Source organism: Falco peregrinus, chromosome 2 (genome assembly GCF_023634155.1).
Source record: "Falco peregrinus isolate bFalPer1 chromosome 2, bFalPer1.pri, whole genome shotgun sequence".
Lineage (NCBI taxonomy): Eukaryota > Metazoa > Chordata > Aves > Falconiformes > Falconidae > Falco > Falco peregrinus.
Window position 1 is genome coordinate 78,560,991 of NC_073722.1, and position 14,852 is coordinate 78,575,842.

The following is a 14,852-nucleotide window of genomic DNA, read 5'->3' on the forward strand; positions in this document are numbered from 1 at the left end:
AGTTGATGCAGGTTTTGAACTGGGATATATGTTACCAAAGGACCATCCCATTTGTTTCTGGGAAAACAAGAACTTCAGGTTACCCCAAAAATAGCTCTGCAGGAAGCTTTCGTTAGGAACTGTCATTATTTGGAATTTAAAGATGTGCACATTAATGATACTGGTTTTGTACAACATCATTATTACTAGAAACATCATAGATCTTGAAATCAATGATGATTTTGTCCTAAATAGCAATTGGCAGGACCCTAAGGTCATGTTCAGAGCAAGGGCACAGATTCCAGCCCCCACCAGGGCAGGAGGAGGCTGCGTGTGGGTGCTGTGCAGCACCAAGGATGGCAGGCTGCATCACAAGAAGAAGCTGCAGACATGGTAGCTGCATGCCCAGCAGCTTTGTCAGCTCAGGGATCTTCACATCAGTGCCCCTTTTACCCCCGAATAAGTCTGGGAACATGACCATCTTCTGGGACCTCTCCTTCCCACTTGGCAGCTTGTGGAGACTTCAGGTTTTCCAGGGTAAAATAATGGCATCACTTCCTTCACAGAGCTGATTCTACCTGCCTGGATATTTTTTCTACCCCATCAAATGTAATTTAATTAAAATACAAAATGCTAGCATGGAAGTGAACTGGCAAATAATTCCTGATTGTCTTCTAGAAACAGAAAACAGTTTCACCAGCAGGGAGAAAACCCCCCCATCAAATCCACTGGTAACTGCTGAAGGTCATTCACCTCCCCTGTTCTTAGTTTAGTGCAAATGCAGTAAATATCTGTTGGTATGTAATTTAACCCCTAATTCAGTCTTACAGTCTTCACAGAGAAAGCAACTTTTTGTTTTTTTTAAATAGCAGCACATATAAATGCATTATTACATTCACTGGGAGATGTTTTAAATGTTTTATTACACATTTTTTTCACAAAAATATATTTCAGAGGTTTTTTTTCTTTCCAAAATGCTGGTATACTTGATTTAAAATGTTTTAGTATTACTATTCTATAATTTCAAGATTTATCGTGAAATTTAAGGGACAAATTCAGCAAAGCATGTGAGTATATATGTAATATATGCCAAAGCCGTAAATTTTTTTATCCTTTGGTAGTGGTGCACATATATATTAATTTTACTATTTTTCTTAACAGTTTATTTCAGTACACAGATCAGTCTAACTACAGAAAAGGTATTTATTTTCTGCATTTTTTGTAAAGTAATGCAAGGTTATATAACGACTCCTGAATAAAAATACTTGTACATGTATGTAAAAATGCTGACATTATAAAGAAAATTATTAAGTATATTTCTGTACTGAGAGTGTGGTTCTTGCTTGAAGTTTTTCACCGCCTCATTTGCTACACAACAGTATTCAGCAATAAAACATAAAGCGTTACTGATGTCCAGACAGTAGAAACAAATGAGTTTCTATGTAAAAACTGAAATATAGAATGTTATGTAAACATTCTTCAGCCTTTTGTTCTTAGCATTGTGGTTTTTGATTCTTAAAATAATGCTTTAATAATTTTGATAGATGTCTCCTAGAAGCTGGCCTGACACATCGGTATTACAGCATACTTTGAAAGGGCCTTTTCTGCCAAATATATTTTTTTTCCCAGCAGCAGCCAGGCCAGCCCGTTTCTCCTCTCAGCCACGCCACGTGTGCTGGGTCTGCAGCGCTGCCCTGCTGTGCCATTCATTCCAGCAGTTTCAAAAAGAAGCGGCTGATAGCCTGTATCAAGGAATTAGTTATTTTTAACCCTGGTACAGTTGCTGTGTGACCCTAAAAGCCCTTTGGGTGTCCCAGGGGCAGAAATAAGCGGTGTGCTACACAGGCTGATTAAAGCCGTAGTATGCCTGAAGGAAATCGTTATTGTCCTGTATCTCCAGAGAGACAAATGTGATACTTCAGCTGCTTCCAGAGTCACCAAAAGCTCTCAAGGTTTACCTTGGTTTAAAGTATTATTATGAGGATAAGAGGATCCAATGCAATGAGATACAGTCAATAGAAAATGAAGCCCTTAAGGGAAAAGCCTTTTTCAGTTTAAGTCTGACTGAAATAAATGTAACAAATGGAATGATTATTAAAATGAAAAGTTCAGCCCCCCCCCCCCTTTTTTTTTTTTTAAATCTGTTGTTTGAAAGATATCCCCTTTAAAAGCATAAAAATCCCTTGGTGTTTCCAAGCAAGTTCAGTTATGGTCTTATAAATATATATATATATATACACAACAGATATAAGTCAGTGGTCAAAATGCCATGATCTTAGTTGTCACCAGCCAGTAGCTCGTACACAAGGCATGGACCTTTGGTCTCGGGTGGTCTGCTGTTCCAGGAGGGCGAGTAGTAACTTCAGTCATATACCTCTCTGTCACAAAAGGGATCATCAAGTAAATTGAGATGCAAGTATCCGTAACAAGTCAGGTTCATTGTGCTGTATCAGGTGGCTTTTAATAGCTGCTTATGAAGAGTAAAAAGGTTTTCTGATTAGAATTCTGCTTTCTACTTTTTCAGAAACCTCATCCATCAATGTGACCAAAGACGTACCAGATAAAACAACGCCTCTGCTTTAATCACTAGAGCCCCAATTTAGCCAAGAACTTAACCATGCATGTAACTTTTAATTACCTGAAGCACTGAAGTCAGTAGGGATTACATGCTTAAAATGGCACATATGCTTTCCGGAGCAAAGTCCTAGAAAAGCCATTATTTTAATGCACATATGATAAACCTGGCATGTCACAGGAATTTAAAAGAGAAAATAAATTATTATTTAAATATTTTAAATTATTTTATCTTTTTTCTTGTTTTGTAGGGGCACATATTTGTTCCTGTGGTGATTTATAGCTACCAGTAATCTTCCACAGTGGTTGCCCTGTCTACTATTCTGGCATCTTCTGCTCTTGCTAATAAACAGAAAAGAACTATTAAACTCACAGCCAAGTACTCTTATTCTCAAGAGGGAAACTTTGTACAGTATGTTCTGTACAAAACTGAAAGACTTGAAGATCACAGGGGAATGTCCTTTCTCCTTACTGACTCCAAGTCACATCCCTGAGGAACATGACAAGGATTGCACAGAAAACAGCTCTAGAGCGGCTTTGCCCATCTGCAAAGAAGTCCATGAAAAAGATGCTCAAGGAAACCTGCCACAAAGGAAAACGAGCAGAAGTAGAGTGTACCTGCACACGTTGACTGAAAGCATCTGCAAACTAATCTTTCCTGAGGTAAACAGATACTGCATAATAATACTTTAATAGCATTTAATTATAAATATTAAAAAACATTTTATGCCAGCCTTTGGATGTGCGCCTTTAAACTTCAAAGTTTGTGTTCTTACATAGTTCTGTATAGTTTAAATCCTCATTTCATCCTCTTCCATTCTTTCTGGATTGATGTTTTTGTCTTGTATTTGCAGCCTCCCACTGATCATTTTAAATGTTCCTTTTAAATCCCTGTATTTCTGTACGTATTTTTTACATAAAGATACAATTAGAGCAACTCTGCCTTGTTACCTAGTTGTGTAAATAATGTGGTCATCTCATCAGTTCACCTAACTGAATCCATATTGCCAAGTGCATTACTCATTATCACAAAAAAATTAAAATAGCTATTCTCATCTGCTGTGATGCTAACCTTCTGCCACACTATTTTAGAAAACATTACTGTCTGCATTTACCGCAAGGGTGTTCTTATGTCTGTGCTTAACTCAAGTGAAAACAGGTACAGGGCATTCACAGTGGTTTGCTTTGCTGGAGGTGAATACCATGGTTTATCTCTGTAAAAAAAAACATGAAAAATGCAGCTCCATAACATTCAACACTTGGGCTTGCTTCAAATTCTGTGGGAAATGTGAACGAACTGGCTGGTATATATTGAGACTACAAATGGCAAATGGCCAACTCTGTGTAGTCATTTCATTACAGTTCTACTACTTGGACATTCAGTGTACTTTACTAAAAGAGCTAGAGTTTTGTTAAATCTATTTGCAGATCTGTTTTCACAACTCTTCATCTATTACCCTTTTGCTAAAATTCTGCGGTTTTGATAGACCCCCTTTTTACCTCTGCTGCATTACACAGAAAAAAATCATCCCTTTAAACTGATCTTCAAATATATAAAGGAAAGGTCTTTTAACTCAAGAATGATCTGGCAAAGTACCCTTTCTATGGTGTCGTGAAGTCACTAGTGTATAGCTGTTGGAGGGATTTTTAAATAGATAACTGGTACGGTTTTTCTCTAAAGAGTGGTATAAATGTATGCAGCTGCCTATTATGTAATCATGATAGGCTAGTTCATCAGCTGGGGCAAAAACTTGGTACCATCAAGGATATTATGACCAGGTACCCCAGGAGCTACTGAAATTCCAGGTTTTTTTCCACTATTATTTACAGTTATTCAAGTAATATTCATTGGAGCTTTGTCCAAGGTATAATAGTCTGTTCTCATGCTAATTTGGGGTCCAGACCTAAGCATATTCCCAATCCTCGTTCTCCTTAGAAAGGTTTTGCTTGCTTAAAAATGTATTTCACATTGCTCAGATACTTGATAGTGCCTTACTTAACCATCAGCAATTATACCACCATCTTCTTTCAAATTGGAAACTCCAAAACAGCGGGCTGCATCGTGACCCCGACTGCTTCATGAGCTCCTCATGAAAAGAGTGAGTTTTGCATGGAAGTCCAGGACATAGTGCATCCAGAAAAAACTTCTGATTAAATTTGAGATATAATGTAGTGATTGTTTTATTTGCTTCTTTGGTGTTTACAGCAACATACAGGACATTGTTTGGAGATAAGTAATGAATTGGATTGTGTTCCACTTCCTGTACCAGTTTATACACAGGTGTAATTTACATTGTGTTCATATATGTAAACAGTTCCTCAATCTAGATTTTTGCTTGGAAAAAGTCTCCAGAATGTATCGCCTTTCTTTCACCTGATATTTTCTTTGGGTGTGCAAAATTTCCTTTTGCGAATAAAAAAAGTAAAAGATGCCACAGAAAATGCTGGTTTCTTCAAGGAGTGAGAACCAAAGACAAGGCAGACCACAGCAAGCCCCACAGCCAAATTCCGTCATAGCAGTTTAGCACTGTTCTTTTTGGGACGTTTGGGTTTCAAATGATCAGTCTATATACCTAAGGGAGCTTTACTGGCCCCAACAGTCTGAAATATGCTTGTTTGGAAAGTGTAATTGTTCCAATTAGGAACTACAGAAAGGATATGGAACCACAGGATTGAGGTAAATGGAGGTAAATCTTTATGATAGTTTATTTTATTATGGAGTCCTTTTACACAGCTTATCTACAGTGCTAGATTTTCATCTAGAGGGGATTTTGGGTTTGCAGCACACATAGCCAAAATTCTTCTTTTTCTACAAATAAAAAATAAATGGTTTTAACATTGTCTTGAAATGCTGTAGTCTTGAAAACAGAAAAAGAGGTAATCCGAAGCACGGAATGCTATATGGATTCTTTCATAGCTGCATTTGAAACTCTGTTACCTTTTGCAGTTTCAATCTTGACACTTCTGAAAATTGTCTGGAAAAAAAAAATTAAGTCTTAATATCCAAGAAAAGTTACTTGGCAGAAGAGCCACTTTATACTCGTTTGTTCTATCCATAATACATAATATAACTGGCTTTTTCTGTTAGGAGAATGTATTTTAAACTGAAAAGATTTCTTTCTACATTTTGTATCCATGGCAGGGTGTTTTTTTAGGGGGAGGGGATGGGTAATAATAGGAAGTTGGATTAGTTATCTCTTAGCAGCACTGGCTTTATTGCCTTCTGAAAAACTGGAGGTAACGCACATCACTATATTTAAAATGCACAACCGCTGGCACACATGAGCTACGGGGCTTAAATATAGTGGTACTGGAGCTGAAGACATCAACATAAACTAAATCCCAAACACAGAAATGACATGCTGTTTCTAACAACTACATCATCTTGAAAAAAGTCCCAAGGACAGCAAAGTAATTCTCTGTATAAAAATTTTCTTCTCATGATTAAATGTTCAGCAATGACATTTTAATCAATATACCTTTTTTTCCTTCCCCAGTTTGAAAGGCTAAATCTGGCAGTTCAGAGAACACTTGCAAAATACAGAATAAAAGAAGCCAGGTACGTATGTGTAATGGGTTTGCAACTAACTTCTCAGCAAAAATGCTTTGCAGACAGTTCATAAGGACTGGGGTGGTGATTGAGAATCGGGACTTCTGGAATCTGTTTTCAATTATCTTGTCAAATTGGTGTGTAACATTTAAGGTAACGTAAGTTAATAATGATTTAGTTTATTTTAACATATCTGCAAATATTTAAATCACTAAGTTGACTTAGTGGGCACATTTAGCTGTTTGTGCGGGGAAACAGGCAAGGACTTTGTTTAAAATGAGCAAGTCTTTTGGAGGAACTCAGAGAGTACTCAGGCATAGCTAGAAAGGTAGATATAATTGTACATGGATATAGCCTGGTGTTTTTAAGATGCAAATGGTTAGTATTATACAAAATAATCTGGCTTTTGGTACAGTGGATGATCATACACTACAGATACTGACATACGTGTTGTCTTGGGCTCGCTTGGCTTCTGCTTTCTGTTTCCAAGGAACTCAGCTTGATTTTCATCATTCTTTAGTACTAACACAATATTAATCATTTGACCCTTGTAGGGAGCGAGGATTTCTTAGCATCTCATTGTACAATGAGGATTCGATTTATTGAATGCATCTGAAAAAATATGCCCCTTATTTTAGATCTTCTTTCAACAGTGGAGAAAAATAATGAAGTTGGAAACTACACTGTTGCTCACCATGATAAGAATAGATAATTGCAATGTATCTTTTAAATGATACTTGATAATTTCAAAGCAGCATCGACCGAACCAAAGATAGCTAGTCAGATGTGCGTTGCAACTGCTGACTGGCTTATTGATATGAATATTTTCCTTATCTTTAATTATGTGTTGCATCCTGGCATATTAGTTTGAAACAAAAAATTATCATATTCTGAATGATGTAATAATGCAAATGTAAGCCAGATCTAAATGTATTGCTTTTGTATGTAAATACATCTAAGTATTTCAAATGAAGAAATTCAGAAAGCATGTATCAAATGCTTATTGCTTATATGGAATTTAATCTAAGCTACGTGTCTTTCTCATCATTTTGGGCTGGACATTCAGGTTGACATTTATTGACCTCAGAGAACTCAGAGGGCTGCAGTTTTGTGTCACAGAATCTGGATTACTACTGAGAAACAAGTGATTTTGAAGTCACTATTTCTTATCGGTATTTCCTCTCAAAACAGAAATACTTTCTCACCTCTTTTGAATTTAATGCAATGTAATTCCAATAAATGCTTGAATATAAAGTCCAATTATATTATACAGTTATATTATACAGTTATTATACATTATGAAATTCAGTTATGGCTTCAAGCAAAAAACTCAGACCAAACAAAAATGGAACTGTTGCAACATAAGAGTTTTTAATCAATGACAGGCAATAGCATTTGGCCTCAATCCATAATCTGAGCTCAGACCACTAAAACTTTAATTTAGCGCAAATGCACAAGATAACGTAAGATCCTACCAAGACCCTCTTTTGAGTTAATGAAAACTGCCTATTTGATCAGCAAAACTTGGTCTGTACACATTAAAGATAGGGTAGGTAACTTCTGTTAGTTACTATTTTTGCCATGCTTATCTTGATTTTTCAGGGGTTTTATTTATATTTTTATGTTCTTTACAGAAAAGCTGGGGATAGAGAAGATTTTGAAAAAATAATCAGTGATCATGCTAATGCAGCAGGTAAACTTGCTTAATAATATATATTTAAAGTATTTCTAAGTTATATATATAAGCTAATGTATGTATATATAAATTAATCTAGTTACTAAAAAATATTTTCCCCGTGCAAGGGCTACAGTGATGCTGACCAGAGGCTAAACAGTGATCTCTGACACTAACAGTTCAGAGTGTCAAAATTTGAGCTAAAGAGAAGAGTTTCTCAAGCCTGAGCTGCCATAGAATCACCCACCCCTAAGATCCAACATCTAGAGGGAGTTCTAACATACATTATGTAGTGAGGTACAGTTTTATACTCATGAAAAACAGTTTGCTCCTTGTCATCTTCTGAAGGACTGTAGTCTGTCTGAAGAGAACTGCTATAACTTGCAATACAGAACTCTCTGGCTACATCTATAATAGCAAATTAACATTTCCAGGACCTGAAACATGGTCTTCTGTGCGCTTGAACTGTTAAGCTGGTCCTGGCACACAGCTGACCTGTGACAGATAACACTTTTCCAAATTATTCGCAGTAATGGTTGGAGAGCTGGAACATACCCAACAGTCTGCTTGCAGCTGTCCTGTTAAAACAAATCTACTAGCAAAGATACGAGCTGTTCTGTGCCAGTTGGCCTTGGCATCCCAGAATATTCCTAGGGCCATTGAATTTACTGGATCAGGCATAGCAGTTGTATCTGCATGTGTGCACAGATCCTGTTCTATTCTTACCTTGTATTCTTATTTTAAGTTTTAAAATTCTTCTTTTATTTCTTTATATCAAGCTAGAGGAATTGGATTAAATCCTGTGCCAAAACGTGCATTCATTCTGGCTCCATCTCTACAAAGAACACTGATTCTGGGATCTTTCCAGACTGCAACCTATTGTCTGCCTGTTTTCCAGGCACCACGAATATGCCTTTGATTACAGCAAGACTCTTGTAGGAGAGGGCCTTCAGGTGTCAGGGCTGGGTCAGGGAAGGATATTGATAATTCAGATTGGTCTAGGATAAAAAGAAAGCGGAGGTTAGCCTCTGTGTGATGAGTGCAGTTCTGACTAAAATGTGGTTCCATGCAGGTGTTCCCGTGGAGTCTCTACAGGAATCTCTTGGTGAAGAGCTATTCAAAATATGCTATGAAGAGGATGAACACATATTAGGGGTTATTGGAGGAACCCTTAAGGACTTCTTGAACAGTTTCACTACTCTGCTGAGGCAGAGTGGCCACAGCCAAGAAGCAGGAAAGAAGGACAGACTTGAAGATGCTTCCATATTATGCCTTGAGAAAGATCAGGACTTCTTAAATGTGTATTATTTCTTTCCGCAGAAAATCACAAGTCTTATTCTATCTGGCATTATTAAAGCAGCAGCTCATATTTTGTATGAAACCGAGGTGGAAGTGATGCTCATGCCTCCTTGTTTCCATAATGACTGCACTGAGTTTGCAAACCAGCCTTATTTGCTGTACTCTATACAAGTCAAAAGTGCAAAACCTTCCTTATCTCCATGTAAACCACAGTCTTCACTTGTGATTCCTGCCTCTGTGTTCTGTAAGACTTTCCCATTTCATTTTATGTTTGACAAGGATATGTCAGTTCTTCAAATTGGAAATGGGATAAGAAGACTTTTGACCAGGAGAGAATTTCAAGCGAAGCCCAATTTTGAAGAGTATTTTGAGATTCTTACCCCCAAAGTAAGCTGCACTTTTAGTGGAATAATGACAATGCTCAATATGCAGTTTACTGTACGAGTCAGAAGATGGGATAATACTGATATGAAATCATCCATGGTAAGAGACTTTCTATAATCATTACTTCTGTGAGGAATTTGTTAGAGTTAAAATAGCTACAAAACATGGTGCACTTTTCATGGCCTACCTTTCAACATCCAATAATACAACTGAATAATAATGATTTATTGAAGGCACTCATGTAGTTCAGATTCTGAAGCCAATATTCAGGCAATATTCTGCTTTAGGACTTCTACACAAGTAAAACCCGACTGTTAACTTGATTTTATTAAAAAAAAAACTTTGAAATATTGAGATAAACTCAGTAAACTGAGATAAAGCCAATGACATGCCATGCTGTTGAGAATAAGGGCGTCTCCAACACAAGGACAGTGGCAGGGAAAGCTTTACTAAAGTACCCCTCAGTCATATGGGAACAACAGCTCTGGGATTTGGGGAAAGAAGTAGCCATTCCTTATGCTCATTCAGCCTTTCCTTTCTTTGATGTTTTGGTATCTTTGATATTCTGATGTTTTCATCAAATGCAATTGCCAAAGGTTGCACATAGTTTTAGCTGATGGGGTTACTCACTACCTTTGCTGGGGTGTGTGGCAAATGGCCCGGGACAGTAAAAAACATGGAATATCCAATGATTGCTTTTATTCATCACTAGCTCTAGCTGAAGTCCAGTTTATGTACACCTGGGGCACTCCAGGATAAATCACCAGTTCAGACTCAGCGCTCCAAGAACTTCAATAAAGGTTTTGCCTAGTTAATAATGAAGTGTGAAAAAGTGTAGCACTGATTAGCTACTTCATCTCAGAGCTGTTTCTGCGCTAGGCAACAGTTTAATGATTACAAGGGGTAGTAGACTGCGCTTTGCTTTTTGCACATACTTAACATACACGAATCTCTATTTGCAAGTAACAGGTTTTCTTTAAAAAATGGTCTTTCAAAGCAATGTTAAGCGGAGCACTGCAGCACCTTGCACGTTGCACAAGTGAATTCAGAAGGGACATAAAAATACTTCATACAAAATACTTTGCTTTTTTTAATTATTAAAATGGGATATTTCTTCCATTTATGCCTTTAATTTTAAATTGCAGTGAGTACTGGACATCCTATGATAAAATTTAAGCTGATTTTATCTCTTTATTTTAGAAAGTGGTGCATGAACTAAACACTAGAGTTATTAGCAGAAGTTCATAGGCCACTATTGTAAGTAACATTTTATCAATAGATGAAAATGCAGAAAATTCATTTCTTCCTAAGCTAAAACTGATCCTGATACTCAAATATCATTAGTTTATCCTTAAGTTGTGGTCTAACTTTTGTACCAGAAGGCTCAAGCCAAATAAACTTATTTGGTGGCTCTATGTTTTAGCACCCCATGTTTTCTCTTAGGCTACTAAATGAAAATGAAAAGACTGTGGACTGATCTGATTTTCCTGTGTTTCAGCAGAATTTATTTCCTCTAAAACTTCTGGCTTCTAAATCATCCCCATGAATTCTTGCTTCTTTAACTGTTTCAGGTGATGGACCTTAAAGGCCAGATGATCTACATTTTTGAGTCCAGTGCCATCCTGTTCTTGGGATCTCCTTGTGTGGATAGACTAGAAGATTTTACAGGACGTGGGTTGTACCTCTCAGATATTCCCATTCACAATGCCTTGAGAGATGTTGTCCTGATAGGAGAGCAGGCCAGAGCTCAGGATGGACTGAAGAAGAGGTTAGGAAAGCTAAAAGCAACCCTCGAGCAGGCCCATCAAGCACTTGAAGAAGAAAAGAAGAAGACCGTAGATCTTCTGTTTTCCATTTTTCCTGGAGAGGTTGCTCAGCAGCTGTGGCAGGGACAAGTTGTGCAAGCCAAGAAATTTAATAATGTCACAATGCTTTTCTCTGACATTGTTGGATTCACTGCCATCTGTTCCCAATGCTCACCTATGCAGGTTATCACCATGCTTAATGAGCTTTATACTCGCTTTGATTACCAATGTGGAGAGCTAGATGTCTACAAGGTACACAATTTATTGCATTTCTGTGGGGTTCTGGAGCAGGAATGGAATTGAAGACTAAATGGGACCGAGGATAATAGAAGTCTAAAAATTATTTTGCCCTAAATCTTCATTATAAGAAAGACATATTAAAGTAAATCAAAAAACAAACAAAAAAAAGATCAACAGAATCAGCCATTCATTCAGCCAAGGGAGAAGCCCATCAAAACTTAAGAGTTAATTTTAAAAATTAATTTCAATGACCGTGTTGTGAATCTGTAGTAAATAGGTGTTCAATGTAGCTATGAGTGCCTGATGGTAGGTGGGCGGGGAAAAGTATTTTGGCATCATGCCCAGCCATAAATGAAGTGCAATTTTTCCTTTTGAATGATACTGCAGGATTTGCCCAGGACTTAAATAATTTAGCAGGACAGATAAGATTCAGTCAATATGTCGGTACAGTTCTTACTATAGTCGCAAACTATCCTTTTGTATGTCAAACAGTCTTAACAGTAAGGAACAAATATGCCTGTTTTAGGTTGAGACTATTGGAGATGCCTACTGTGTCGCTGGAGGTTTACACAAAGAAAGCGAAACGCATGCTGTTCAAATAGCATTGATGGCCCTGAAGATGATGGAGCTGTCAGATGAGGTGGTGTCTCCCCATGGAGAGCCTATCAAGGTCATATATTTTATTGTATTTTATATGGTTAAAGTGGGTGTTTCTGTTTGTTTTGCCCTTGGGGCTTTTGTCTCAAGAAAATCTTGCATCGTTGCATTAACTCAGGCAAGTTGGGGAAGTCAAGTTTGTATGGCTGGAGAAGCTGACCTTTGTAGTGCTATGAATGAGAGTTTTGTAGAGAGGTAAAGATGAAAGAGATCTGAAAGTCAACCCAAAAGACTGAAATGCCGTCAAATCAACATGTGTGCACTGACATGCCACAGTTTTTGTCTCAGTAGCAATACATTTAACAGTAGCGTGGAATATTCTGTTAATGTTTTCTAATAAGGAGACTAATCCTCTCTCAAAATTAAACCCAGTGAGAACATCTAAGTCTTTTGAGGTAACAGGTATAAATACAAATCATCAAAGACACATTCTGATTGCAGTACTCCACACATCTTTAGATGATTGTTGCTGTTCTTGTCTTACAGTCAGATACTGAACCACTACCAGAAGATAATGGTGTTAAAGCTGTCAAAGCCACTGTTAGATTCAGTGGTAGTTATATTTATGGCTTCCTTTCAGTGAGGACTTGTACATGTACTGAACTATTCATGCAGGTTTACCTCCCGCTGAGAAAAAAAAGAGAAAGGCCTGTGTGCGTGACAAATGATGTAGACCTTCTGCTAAGTTCAGATGTCTTGGAATGGGGTCCTTTTATTTTTAATATAGGTGTCTCAGTTCATTATGTCTTTCATTTGCTCATTTTTAACAGGTATCTGTTCATCTGGTCCTTTAGAAAACTTCAGAGTTCTTTGATTTTAGATTAAGGAATATTTGTATTCCAAGAAAAAGAAAATGGTTATTAAGAGGATTACATGCTCCACATCTATCACAGAGAACAGCAGTATTATATTACAAATAAATGTTATACTTTTTATATTTCACAATATCAAATTAAATTACACTTAAAAAATCTGGATACATCTTGACAGTATTATAACATGTTTATAATTTCCACACAAATGCTGCCTCTATGATTTTGAATGAAGAACGCTATTACATTTTAAAAAGTAATTTTAAAGCAGAGAGAAAAAACTTGTATAAGTATGAGCTAGAAGCTTCTTAGAAGAAAACAATCTATTTTTAATGAAAGCTTGCTTCTATTTTAATGAAATTCTTCGTGAAAGCATTGGCTGTTTTGCAAAGCAACAAATACGTCACACAGTCTACTGTCATTTTATATATTGATTGTCAAAGAAAAAGATGTGACTGCAAACCATTTTAAATCAGACTTGTGTATTGATGTTCATATTTTAGCCATCTTTGCTGTGTGGGTGGATTTTTCTTTTGTTGCAGGCTTTTCTGCTTTTCCACTCAACATTAGAAATGGTGACTTCTTTGTAATGATAGGATATTCTCTTGGTATGTGAAGAGTAGCACACATAGTAGAGATGCTAGCTTCCCAACACCATCCCATTATTGTGCCAGAGTGCTATTCTGAAGAAAACATGTCTATGTATGTATAATAATGCACATAAGAAAAAGAACACATCTCAAATAAAAAAAAAAGGGGGGGGGGGAAGGAACATAGAAAGCAGCACTAGCTAAGCAAAACTCAAAAATTTGAGTACGAGTAACAAAGAAGAGGTATCAAAATGTTTCAACTGCTGCATTCTTTGATCAATTATAAATTTCTGGGATTGGGATTTACTCTGTGACCTCATCAATATGGTTCAGTTGGAACTACAGCATATACATATTGTCTTTGCTATTCACTAAGACTTGTCTTCTGACCTTAACAGCAAAGCAAGTAGTGTTCATTGACTGTCACCAGTCTTAACAACGTTGTGTCATGTAATTCCTCTCAGGAAAGTATCCAAGTGTCATAGTAACTCCTGCTGATGTTTCTAGATCAATTTACTGCCACAGGGACCAGAATTATCACAGTCATAGCAGATGAAGAATTACTATAAATGCAAAGCAGGGTAAACTTCAGCTATTTCCTCTCTGCAAGCAGTGATGACCAGAACACAGACATTTTAAGGAGACTGTACTAACTCAATTTAGATTAGTAGCTCATTATTTCATTTTTTTTAACAGAGGAAGAATTTGTAAAACTGACTAACCTAATAATGCTGTTTTCTATCTTTTATTTGAAGATGCGTATTGGCCTTCATTCTGGATCTGTCTTTGCTGGAGTTGTTGGGGTTAAAATGCCTCGTTATTGCCTTTTTGGAAATAATGTAACCCTTGCCAATAAGTTTGAATCTTGCAGTATACCTAGAAAAATAAATGTCAGCCCAACAACTTACAGGTACAGTGCTTCATATCTATACAATGTCCACCTGAAGTAGTTACTGTAATAGTTCATTATCTTCCTGTTTGGTTTTTTTTCCCCATCTGAAGTATGGCTGTTTATTTTCCTCGTTCTCTTTTTATCTGACTGCTGGTGGTTATTTTTAGTCAGAATGCAACCAGCAGCAGCAAGAAAAAAGGGCCAAACAGAACAGCTGCTATTTATTTTTCAGATGTTACATTTAAAATAAATGGACTGTCTGGACCAGTTTTTCTTCTTGTCCTGCAGTTGTATACCTCTTGTTTGTCTGGGGTTTTTGTTTGTTTGTTTTTCTCCCTCATATAGTTGGCTCCTCTTGGAGCTGTGTGGTTTTCAGTGTGAATGGATGCCAAACT

At 37.0% G+C, this 14,852-nt stretch overlaps 1 protein-coding gene across 1 annotated transcript in view; it reads left to right on the forward strand.

The window, feature by feature from the left end:
• The window catches only part of GUCY1A1 (guanylate cyclase 1 soluble subunit alpha 1), a 36,686-nt gene that overhangs the window by 18,965 nt on the left and 2,869 nt on the right, over window positions 1-14,852 (forward strand). Inside the window, exons 2-8 of the mRNA XM_055797013.1 lie at window positions 2,805-3,216; window positions 6,051-6,112; window positions 7,738-7,796; window positions 8,851-9,560; window positions 11,033-11,518; window positions 12,033-12,176; window positions 14,321-14,475. Of these exons, the coding sequence (XP_055652988.1) occupies window positions 2,968-3,216; window positions 6,051-6,112; window positions 7,738-7,796; window positions 8,851-9,560; window positions 11,033-11,518; window positions 12,033-12,176; window positions 14,321-14,475 (1,865 nt within the window). The 5' untranslated portion in view covers window positions 2,805-2,967. The remainder of the gene's footprint in view (window positions 1-2,804; window positions 3,217-6,050; window positions 6,113-7,737; window positions 7,797-8,850; window positions 9,561-11,032; window positions 11,519-12,032; window positions 12,177-14,320; window positions 14,476-14,852) is intronic.